At 36.5% G+C, this 11847-nt stretch overlaps 1 protein-coding gene across 3 annotated transcripts; it reads left to right on the top strand.

The window, feature by feature from the left end:
• The first annotated feature begins 1303 nt into the window (after positions 1-1303).
• best2 (bestrophin 2) lies at positions 1304-11687 on the top strand. Of its 3 annotated transcripts, XM_079854609.1 has the most exons (12): positions 1304-1570; positions 1679-1793; positions 2822-3016; positions 4473-4667; positions 4743-4837; positions 5519-5752; positions 8092-8246; positions 8400-8477; positions 8561-8713; positions 8884-8964; positions 9054-9208; positions 10441-11687. In XM_079854609.1, the coding sequence occupies exons 4-12, from the start codon at positions 4516-4518 to the stop codon at positions 11117-11119; spliced, it is 1782 nt and encodes a 593-aa protein (XP_079710735.1). In that variant the 5' UTR covers positions 1304-1570; positions 1679-1793; positions 2822-3016; positions 4473-4515; the 3' UTR covers positions 11120-11687. The 3 variants fall into 3 exon arrangements, with proteins under 3 accessions (XP_079710735.1, XP_079710737.1, XP_079710736.1); XM_079854611.1 differs by lacking the exons at positions 1304-1570; positions 1679-1793 and adding an exon at positions 2289-2347; XM_079854610.1 differs by lacking the exons at positions 1304-1570; positions 1679-1793 and adding an exon at positions 2650-2728.
• The last annotated feature ends 160 nt before the right edge of the window (positions 11688-11847 follow it).

The raw sequence follows: 11847 nt of genomic DNA, 5'->3' as shown, positions 1-11847 counted from the left end.
TTTTCACTTTTCTTTTTTTTTAAACCTCTATTGTGAAAAATTATTAGATTTTTAAATAATTGTTTTCTGTTTGAATATATTTTAAAATGTAATTTATTCCTTCGATCTAGGCTGAATTTTCAGCATCATTACTCCAGTCTTCAGTGTCACATGATCCTTCAGAAATCATTCTAATATGATGATTTGATGCTCAAGAAACATTTCTGATTATTATCAGTGTTGAAAACAGTTGTGCTGCTTCATATTTTTGTGAGAGTTGTGATAATTTTTTTAGGATTCTTTGATGAAAAAACAGAATTTTGTTTGTAGCGTATACATGTTTTTCACTGTTCAATTTAATGCATCCTTGCTGAACTAAAGTATTCATTTCGTTAAAAAAAATAATAATAAAATTTTTTTTTTACCGACCATAAACTTTTGGAAATATTTTTTGTGGAAAAACTTTTGTGGATTGTTCTAGGAAAAAATGTAGCCCCCTTCAGGTGGAATTAGTCTATTAAATACACAAAAAAATAAGAAATTATGCTGTTGGAGACCAGTATGAATTTCTTTCTTCCATGGAGAAAAAGGTTTTCAGAATCTTAAGCCTTTTTTATTAGATTTTTTTATGTGATGTCATTACAAATAACTCGCATTTCAGTCTTTCCCGCAAATTAATTGTATGGCTTAAAAAAATACTAGTTTGGCATTGAGAAAGGTCGCATGTGACCAAAACACTTGCCTTTTTTCTCAGTAAAAGCACTTGATTTTATCGTCTTTTGTGGAGTGTGCGGACTCTTTTGAAGTGCCTCTCTTAAAAAAATACTAGCCATATACATTTATGTTGATTTTTAGTGGCATTCTGTGCCTATCAACAGTACCTGGTCTCTGACATGCGGAAAAAAGCAGCATGGGCAATCTGCAAAATAACTTCTTTTTCATTCCACATAAGAACCGCTATCATAATCTGGAGAATGCTTTCAAAAGTTGGCATGAAACAGAAGATGCAATAGTCGTTTCTTCCCTACTGTGATGTATATCCGAGTGAACGGCTTCTCAAACAAGAACAAAAGTTGGGCGAATTGATTGGATGGTTGTGGTTTGCTATTGGTCAATCTCATGTGAGTGACAGGTGGCCCCGCCCTCACGCCAGTAAACACGTCATCAGAGAAGAGATGTCGCTGCAAGAGGGAGAGGAAGTTAAAGATTATGAGGCACATTAATTAAAAATAATAATAATGATGCCCATGCCCAAGGATAAATCATTTAAAGTAAATACTTAATAAAAAAATATTCCATTAAAAGATGAAGAATGTCCATTTTGATTGCATAGTAAGCACTCGTAGTCTAGAGACACGTGTTGGCACGGTTTCTGTACAGAGGCCACAGCGGCCTCCTTTCATCCTGGACCTTAACCGGCACAAACAAGACCCCCATAGTGCCAGAACAATGGTTTATGTCACAGGTGTCCAGAAGATTACAAGAGAGAGAAGAGAGAAGACGGACTATCTGCTCCTGTTTATGATGCGTTACCACCTTACTTCACATACCGGTAACGTTAATTTCAGAAGGGTCGTTGACGTACATTATGGTAAGTAAGATGAATCTATGTTCTGCATTAATGCATTAGCGTGTTACTTTCTGGAAGTGTTTGGTCGAGGCTGTGTGAAATGCCTGCCTGTCGCCCTCAATCCATCAGGGCCGCGAGTCTCAGCGGGAGTCTTCACTAATGAGCAGGGCTCGGAGTGAACCCGGAGCCCGGAGCCCGGAGCCCGGACCGCTGCAGTCCAGCACACCGCTGGAGGAACACGCATGTCATGGCTGTCTTCGTGCAATAACAACGCCAGGCAATATAGGGGGAGGCCGGGGCTTGTTGTCACACTTTTTGGTTTAGTGAATATTCCTTAGAGTTTGTGTGTTCCTGAAGTTAATTTTGCTTTGATAATGTGAGTCATGTCACAAAAGGAGCGTGCTATTCACTGGCAATTGTTTGAAAAGAAAAGCATTTGTTTTATGTGAAGTAATGATGAATATGAAGTTGGCAAAAGTTCTTCCACAAAAAAAATATTTAATATAAATTTTAAATATTTATTGGCTGTTTAAAGGCTTTTTAATTAAATAGTCAAACAATTGCATCAATTAATGAAACAGCAAAAACACAAACATTGATCTGGGCTGTTGTAACGAATTGTGTAAAATTACAAAATATGTAACACATGAGACAACAATAAATAAAAAAATAAAAAATAATAATAATTTTTTAAATTGAACATTTAACTTGTTACCTCAGAAAATGTTTTATTCGAGGACATAATTCACAACAACAAACACTTTGTTTGAAATATGAAATAAAAAGTTAACAATAAAGGTAACAAAATCCCTCTTCCACAACAGATCTGTAGTAAAGTATTTTATAGGCTGCAGCTTTTGTAACAATGAAACATTAAATATTTAAAAGATAACATACACATTTTCAAAACGGTTTAGCCTGTTCTAAAGAATTGTATAAAACTACAATATACATATATAAACATCAGACAACTTTCAGTTATAAATAACCTTTCGCTTGTGCCCAGAGATATAAAAAAATAATAAAAATAGGCTATAATGTCCTGCTTTGAGACAGTTTTTACTATCTTTTTTTAAAACACATTTGTGCAATTGGACTTATGACTCAAAACCTGATCGTTACTAAGTTAAAGCCCATGTGACAACTTGCCCCATCCTTGCCTGCACATTCACACATACTGTATGTAAACTGTTACTGACTTTTTGCATAGAGGAAATACTGTGTTTGAATGTTATTTGTGTGACTGGATATATTGTATAATCGTAATGGTAGACGTCTGGGAGAGATGCAGAGATGATTCCTCACCTAAAGTCCCACCTCCTGACGGAGGAGGTGCGTTTGACCCGACGCAGGACCTCAAGCTCCTGTCAGAACATAAGAAACGACAGAAACACACGCAGCTCCACTGGAACATCTTGGGGAATTATGCAGTGAAATATTTGACTCCTCTGAGGCTGAGGAGAAAAGGTAAGAACACGTGTAGTTTCATTTAGACATTGTCTTATATAAAGTTTATAGAATATAGTCATTTATTGTTACTATTATTATATATTGTAATACATTTATTGCAATACTGAGTATACAATATTGTAAAAAATAAAAAAGGAAATGTGTTGGAAATGGAATAACAGACTGTGGCAGAAATGCATGTGAGTTTGTTTCTCATGCGAAATCTCGTGGAAAAATAAACACCTGTGCAGTTCAGCATGTTTTCCCGGGAATGGCGCGTTTATACCCACATTTACCTGCCTCTGTGCCTCTGCCTCTTTTAGATGACAAAGCACTTGTCCCATGGGATCCACAGCAGGATATCAGACATACGTTGATCCTCAACCAAAACTCAAAAAGAACAATTTTATGAAACAGAGCCCTTATTAGACTGAAACAAAACTATCATTATATGATATGCATATCACCATATTTTTGGATACAGTTGACTATTAGTTATTTTTTTTATTTAAAGACTAGTCTTTAATAATATCTACATTATGTAAACTAAAATCAAATTTGTTTCAATACATTTTTTTATATTTGCTAATATTTGCTGGTTTTCTTATGAAGAAAAAATGAGAGCATTTAGAAATAAAATTTCTTATTGTTTTAAAAGTATTGGATATTGAATTATTATGACTTATTTAAAATGTATTACATTTTTGTGGCCTATAATGAATGCTTATAATAACAAAAGTATAATAATAAATTGGTTAAAATAGCATGAAACTCATTCAAATATGTTCATTCATACAGTATATATTAACATATGAATGAGCTTGAGCTACATGCTTAATAACAATATAATGCTGAATCTGTTAAGTATTACATTATTTGATTATTTTAAAATCTATACTTGCTTTCTTTGTTTTTTGTAATGCATTTAAAATTGTGTATCATATACTTTTCTTTTTACAAAAAGTGTCTTTAACTATTTTTATTTTTATTTATTTTTATTTAACCTTTATTTATCCAGGTAAACTGTTTGAGAACCACTTCTTATTTACAAGCATGACCTGGCCAAGAGGCTACAGGAATAAATAAAAACATACTGTACTACTGTACATAGTCATACACATGACACATAGAATAAGCAATTGAATTAAAAAAAGGTAGACAACAAAGAAAAAAGAATAAAGTGCTAAAGTATGTGTGTATAAATAAGGTTCAGGATTATATACTAACATTTAAATGAATAATTTGAAACAATGCTTTATTGTGCACATACATGTTTTCACATTGTACTTATATTTAAATAATGCCTGCATGTAATTAAAGCTTGCGTAATTTCAGTAATTACATTAGTAATTACACTGCTGACCAGGGTTGCCAGGTTTGCGTAATATATTAACACCCTAATATAAAGTCTGATCAAAAATGTATCTTGACTTTCCCGCGACGTGTTTCTGGAGACATTAATCTTCTCTATAAGCCTAGTTATTCTCCAGTACGCTGTGACACGCTGAGTTTGAGTGATGACGGTCACTTACACCGCCAGAGTGGCAAACGCGCGCTTCTGCGGCTTCTCCAAACTCCTGCTGGCCTGGAGGGGAAGCATCTATAAAGTCCTGTACAAAGAGTTCCTGGCTTTCTTCGCCATGTACACCGCAATCAGCATCACATACAGGTGTGTGTGTGTGTGTTAATGTCCTCATGATGCTTTGATCGAGTCACATTTTATCTACATCATTTTCTTCACCAGATTCTTCCTTGTGGACGATCAGAAGAGATACTTTGAAAAGCTTTCCATTTACTGCAACAACTACGCCAGTCTCATCCCAATGTCTTTCGTATTAGGTACGCACGTCCTGGGACGGCATAACCACTAAATTCAGTCAGTAATTTACACTACCGTTCAAAACTTACTGAGATTGATACCTTTTTTAAAATGTTTTTCTCTCTTCTGCTCACCAAGGCTGCATTTATTCATGCCGTAAAAACGGTAATATTGTGAAATATTATTGCAGGTTGAAATATTTATTTCTATGTGAAAAACTGATGGACCTCTTGATGGAAATAACATTACAACATTCATTTCCATCAAGATGTGCATCTATTGTTGATGTTGTCAATGCAAGAGTCCAGCACTCTGTAAAGTCTCCTCCAGCACATCCCAAAGACTCTCAATGAATTAAAGGTCTGGAAACCTTCAGAAATCATTCTAATATGATCATAACTGATACATTTTCCCCCAGTATTCTTAAATGGAAAGTTCAGAAGAACAGCATTTATTTGAAGTAGGAATCCTTTGTAACATTGTAAAGCCTTTACTGTCACTTTTGATTAATGCATCATTACTGAATAAGTGTTAATTTCTTCAAAAATAGCCTAATCTTACTGAAATCACAGAATTCATCAGTGATGTTGTTGATGTTGTTTTCCCAACAAAAAATATGAGGATGATGTCAACAAGTTAAAGGGATTTTAGCAGATGACAAGCATACATAAAAAAAAAAAAATATTTTATATCACACGCAGGGTTTTACGTGACATTAATTGTGAATCGCTGGTGGAGTCAGTACACCTCCATCCCGCTGCCGGACAGGATCATGTGCACGCTCTCCGGGGGCGTGCAGGGCGGGGACGAGCACGGCCGGCTTCTGAGACGCACGCTGATGCGCTACACCAGTCTGTCCGCGCTCCTGATCCTGCGCTCCGTCAGCACTGCCGTGTTCAAGAGATTCCCCACCATGGATCACGTAGTTGAAGCAGGTAACATGAGTTTACAACACTAACAACACAGTAGTAACTGCCTATAGAGAGACCAAGACTGCATTTTACACCTGCACACTAGGTGGCGCAACCCACCATTATTCAGCTGATTGGCCTGTTGTCTTTGACCACTGAGAAGAACTAGTGGTACCATTTATAAAACCATTTAAGAAGAACTTAAATGTTGCTGCATATCGCACGGCCACAAACTGTTAAGAAGCCCAGAAAAAGATATTAAACTCACCAATTTTTCTCAGCAATTCCTAAGTTACCACAGAACATATTTTTTGTCAATGTTTTTATAGTCACTGTGACTTTTATCAAAAAGTACTCAGACACCAATGAGAACAAGTACTGTTCAAGTGTTCGAAATCACCCCCTATACCCTCATTCACTATTCCCTACATGAGTCCACTAATATAGTCCACCTAAAGGAGTGAATGAAAACGAGTGAGTGAATTCAGACACTGAGTGCACCGGAAGTATGAATTTTGTAATACGGACAGATCCTTTTGTCCACAAATTAGGCGTCCCTTTCAAAATATATAAATTCAGTGGGAAAAAAAGTCCGAATTTTAAAACGGTTAATTCAGAATTCTGAGGAAAAAGTCAGAATTGCGAGTTATTATATCCAAAAATTGGTCAGAATTTCAAGATGTTAACTCAAAATTGGCAGGTAGGGGAGACCGGGGACAGTTGCAACAGGGGATGGTTGCAACATGCCATTTTTCTCCAATCAGAAACAAGCTAGAGTGATGACACTCATACTGAACATGCACAGTTAGACCCTCCCCCCACCAAGAAAACAGTAGACATATTCAACATCTGCTGCTGCATTTATTGAACAAAACTTGTTTTGGAGGTATGAAAGTAAATTTTTTCATTAGATATATTTTTGTCATACTGTCCTGAAATTTTGTATGAAATAATCAAAACTTACTTAGTTTGAATTATTGTTTTGTTGACTTCTAAGTGACATGGTTAGCATGTGTCAAAGTCAGTGTGTCTAGCAGGAATATGATGTTCTGTCATGGCTGATAGGGTCGGGGACGGTTGCAACAAATTATAAATTGCATGTTTAATAAAAGTTTGTTGCATTGCAAATTGTTCAATACTTCCTGTCTGACACTGAAATATGGAGAGATTGAATAGCATCTGTAACACCTGCACACTGAATCTATGTAGGACTATGTTCTACACATGAACAAACAAAACTCAATAACCGTTATTTGATAAATATGACTAAATAAATAAATAATAGGCTACAATAATATTATTGAAATAAACAATACTATAATATTATAGTAGGCCTAAAACAATTAATATTTTCAGAATTATATGCTCATTGAGACAAAAAGCTTAAGTTAATTAATGAAATTTAAGGTATTTTTAATCATGTTGCAACCGTCCCTGGGTTGTGTTGCAACCGTCCCCTGGGTCGGGGTCAGTTGCAACATCTGACTTCTTCCATTCAAATAAATACTGTGAACGATATGTCATATATAATCATCTTTAAATGGTATGGGTAATTAGCAGACAGATGCAAGTTTAATATATAAAAATTTGGTTGGTCTAGTCCAAATAGTCTCTGAGTAATTGAGAGAAATGCAAAAAGTGTTGCAACTGTCCCCGGTCTCCCCTATAAATCAGAATTGTCAGAAATTAAATAAGAATTGTGCATTATAAACACGTTTTTTTGAGGAAAAAATTCAGAGAAAATAATTTCTGAATTGCAAGATGTTAACTCAAAATTGCGAGATAAATTTGGAATTGCAAGAAATTAAGTCAGAATTATGAGAAATAAACTAAGAATTTTGAGTAAAAATGTTAAATTGTTTGTTTCTGCTACAAAATAAAAAAGGTAATTGTGACTTTTTATCTCGCAATTATGACTTAACACGCAATCGCAAGTTTATTTCACACAATTCTGAGAAAAAAAATGTCAGAATTGCAAGATGTCACAATTTCCTTTTAAATAGATTTATTCCGTGGCAGAAACAAGCTTCCATAGACTTGTAAGTTAAGATCTCACACACACAAAAAAAACATATTTCAGAATTAACTCAAAATTGGCAGGTATAAATTCGGAATAGTGAGAAATTAAATCAGAATTGTGCATTATAAACTTGCATTTCTGAGAGAAAAAAAGTCTGATTTCAGAAAAAAATAAATGACCAGAATTTCAATATGGTAAAACTGCCAGATATAAACTTGGAATTGTGGGAAATAGTCAAAATTGTGAGTAAAAAAAATTAATTCTTAATGACCTTTTTTATATTTTCATCCAGAAACTGACCTCCATAGAAACCTGACATTGAATAACATCTGTCTGTTTCTAGGTTTCATGACAAGAGAAGAGCGTAAGAAGTTTGAGAGTTTACACTCTCCCTATAATAAGTACTGGGTCCCGTGTGTGTGGTTCACTAACCTGGCCGCAGTCGCCCGCTGTGACGGCAGAATCAAAGATGACAATACTTATAAACTTCTACTGGAGGTAAGTAACTACATTCAGAAGATCTTTGCAGGTTTTACATGACAGTGTTTACCAAAGTAAGAACATTTAATTCAAAAGATTCGATGCCTAGTGTAAAAGCGGAGTGCATGTTTGAAAGGATAAATCAATTTTTCTTCAATGTTGTTTTTGTAGGAGCTGAACAATTTCAGAGGGAAGTGCAGCATGCTTTTTCACTATGACATGATCAGCATACCATTGGTCTACACACAGGTCAGAAACATGCTTCAGATGAGAGAGACTGAAAGGGTTTTCATGGCATGTGATGGAATAATTGATATTTTTTTCCACCGCAGGTTGTGAGTCTGGCAGTGTACAGTTTCTTCCTGGTGTGTCTGATTGGCCGTCAGTTTCTGGACCCGGGTCAGGGTTACCCGGGTCACGACCTTGACCTTTATGTCCCCATCTTTACCCTTCTGCAGTTCTTTTTCTATGCTGGCTGGTTGAAGGTCAGGAATCAGAATCCCTAATAAAATTTAAATATTAATTAGATGCCCCTCCCTTTTCATATATGACCCCGCCCACAAGTGTAAAACATGAACCCAGTATCATTCCATGACTAATTTAATCAATATTAGCCATTACTATTTCTTTGTGTCATTGTGTAATTATTTCTCAGGTGGCAGAGCAGCTCATAAATCCATTTGGAGAGGATGATGATGACTTTGAGTCCAACTGGTTGATAGATAGAAACTTCCAGGTGCTACTTGCTGTTTAAAATACATCAAATTATATATTCGTTTCACACACAGTCACTATTGAGATATTTTCTCTGTATGTGTTTAAAAGGTGTCTATGATGGCGGTGGATGAGATGTATGGAGATTTGCCCGTGATGGAGCGAGATCGTTACTGGAATGATTCGAATCCTCGTCCGCCGTACACCGCCGCTACGCTCTTCGTGCTGCGCAAACCCTCTTTCCAAGGCTCCACCTTCGACATGGCGTCAGTGCTCACCAAACACAGATACACTCATCTTTTCAGGCCAGACAGTTTACTGTACCCCTCATCACGACGGCAAACAATAGCCCCTTTCACACATACAGTCTTTCCGGGTAAATTACCGGAAATTTCAGTTCTGGCAATTTAACAGTAAGGGAAGTTGTAACATTACCAGTAAATTATCGGTATGATTGTGTGTGTTAACGCAGACCGGTATGAGTACGAAGTCAGAACGTGTTGATGTAAGAACTCTTCTTTGGGCCAATCAGAAAGCTCTTATGGAGATGACGTGATTACTCAGTGCTGTGTACAGCAAGCTCTGCTGCTTTTTAATAGTTTTTCTATGTACATATGCACTAAATGAAATTTTTTGACCGTTGCGCCACGTCTCTGAGCTTTTTCAACGTGTTGCGCTCGAGACCCGGCCTTCTTTTCCTTTCATCATGAAGGAAATCATGTTGTCAAATTGAACAGATAGTGAAACTAAAGCTCTTCTCCTCATGCGGCCGGATGAAGATAACTGCGCAGCGTTTAAAGATCATTTCCGACGACTGACATCACAGAATTTACCAGTATTTTAGTGCTGATGTGTGAATGGTCTCTAACCGGTGTATATTTACCGGTAAAATCATTACCGTTCATTTTACGGTAATTTACCGGGATTGCTGTGTGAAAATATAACATGGTGGATTACAGTCATAAATAGTTGCTACTCATTTAACTATGATTTTGAAAGGAATAGTTTGCAAAAAATGTTAATTTTGAGATTTACGGTGCATTTTTGGTTGAATTACACTAGTCAATTTTTTTTAAATGAATACTTTTATTCAGCAAGGATGCATTAAATTGATCGAAAGTGACTGTAAAGAAAAAAATATGTTCTTTTGAGCATTCTATTCATCAAAGAATCCTGAAAAAAATAAGCAGCACAACTGTATTCAACATTGATAATAATCCTGAATACTGAAGACTGGAGTAATGATCACAGGAATACAAAATATTTTAAATTGCAATAATATTTCACAATAATATTATTGTTTTTACTGTATTTTTAATCAAATAAATGCAGCCTTGGTGAGCAGAAGAGACTTCTTTCAAAAACACATTATCATGCATTAAAAATATTATCAACTCCAAACTTGTCGATGCTAATATAAAAACTAAAATATTTGTTAGAAATATTTAGTTGACAATTTTGTTGAAATAAGTAGATTTGTACATTTCAAATCCCCCAGAATTCCTAAAGAGGAGATGCATTTCCAGCCTCTGAAGGAGATTTCCGAGAACCTGGAGGAATCCGTGACGAGGACCCACAACCTCGCCCTCTTCAACCGGCTCCTCGGTTCCCCGTCTCCCACAGGCTTCATGAGCGGAGCCTTACGCCGCACCTCCGCCCAGCTGCACCGTTTGACCCGCTCCGTCAGTCCGGACCCCTCCTTCTCCGACGCTGAGGATGAGGAGAGCGCGGGAACGGCCGGCTCCGTGCCGTCTGGACTCGGGTTGGACACCACAGAGAGCACCATCTGCAGCTTTGGAGGACTCGTCAGCACCTGCCCTCCACTCTCAGGTGTGGAGGTCCTCCAGCAAGATGGAAGAGGTGAAGAGAAAAACGAGAGGATGCTGGAGAAAGACTCACTAGTGCCAAAAATCCCACCGCCCACAGCGCAGGCATTAACAGGGAGGAAGAGTCCTCTCGCTCTGGGACGAGTTAATTCTCATTTCTCTTCCTCAAACACCACCAACCGCTCTGTACCCGACTTGTACTCTTTCCAGCCTATCCGTGACCCAGCAAAGGTCATGACTCCAAAACCGAATCCACCCAATAGCAAAGTAGAAGCAGTGTCTTTACTGACTGTCCCGTCGCTTGAAGTCTCAGCATTTCCGGAGAATTCAGGAAGAGAGCAGATGCTTTAATGGCTGCCTTCTAAAGGTCAAAGTCAATGTGTGAGTGTAGGGTCAGAGGTCAAAGGTCACAGGGTCGAGTAGTAAGGTCAAGGAGTGACCAAATATTTGAGCAACATGATTTCATATTGATACATAAACCAGAAGGTTTGGATGCACTTGTCTGTAATTTGTTGGATTATAATACTTGGCAGATTATTTTAAACTTTATTTGTAGATTCTTCTGAAAGTGAATGCCTTGATAAAGTAATCATGTGACAGAACAATGATAATCAGCACTGAAACTGATCAAGTTTGTCTAGTTTCTTGAAAAATAGAGTGAATGTCTACATAAAATAGCAACATGTGATAAATAAGACTTAGTTTTCTGTTTTGAATATATGACAATAATGTGAAAGAATGACACAGGCAACTCTCTTATGAATATGAACAATAGCGTTCGGATGATTATTAGGTTTGATGTTGATTTGAACTGTTGGAAATAATCCTTATGAGTATTGCTGCATTGTAAAACTGGTGATTATATATATTAAAATAAAGTGTAATGCAAAAGAAACAACAGCAAATAAAAATATGCAGTAAACAAAGCAGTTTTTATATTTACAGTATATAGTTTACTACAGAATGAATAAACGTTAAAGCAGCAGAAAGGTTTGTAGGCTTACTTTAGGAACAGAAATATCTCTTAATAATGAAGTTATTAATATAATTGTTTACCAAGAATCACTGCACAACAGGAT

Source organism: Squalius cephalus (genome assembly GCF_949319135.1).
Source record: "Squalius cephalus genome assembly, chromosome: 2".
NCBI lineage: Eukaryota > Metazoa > Chordata > Actinopteri > Cypriniformes > Leuciscidae > Squalius > Squalius cephalus.
The sequence above is the reverse complement of the archived record's forward strand: the minus strand, read 5'-3'. Positions and strand labels throughout refer to the sequence as shown.

What these genes read in the sequence shown, in the direction of transcription:
- best2 (XM_079854609.1), top strand. Translation starts at nt 4,516, where the DNA reads ATGACGGTCACTTACACCGCCAGAGTGGCAAACGCGCGCTTCTGCGGC. An exon ending in CTTATAAACTTCTACTGGAG is followed by an intron (nt 8,247 to 8,399) that starts GTAAGTAACTAC and finishes TTGTTTTTGTAG; the next exon opens with GAGCTGAACAATTTCAGAGG. An exon ending in TACCATTGGTCTACACACAG is followed by an intron (nt 8,478 to 8,560) that starts GTCAGAAACATG and finishes TTTCCACCGCAG; the next exon opens with GTTGTGAGTCTGGCAGTGTA.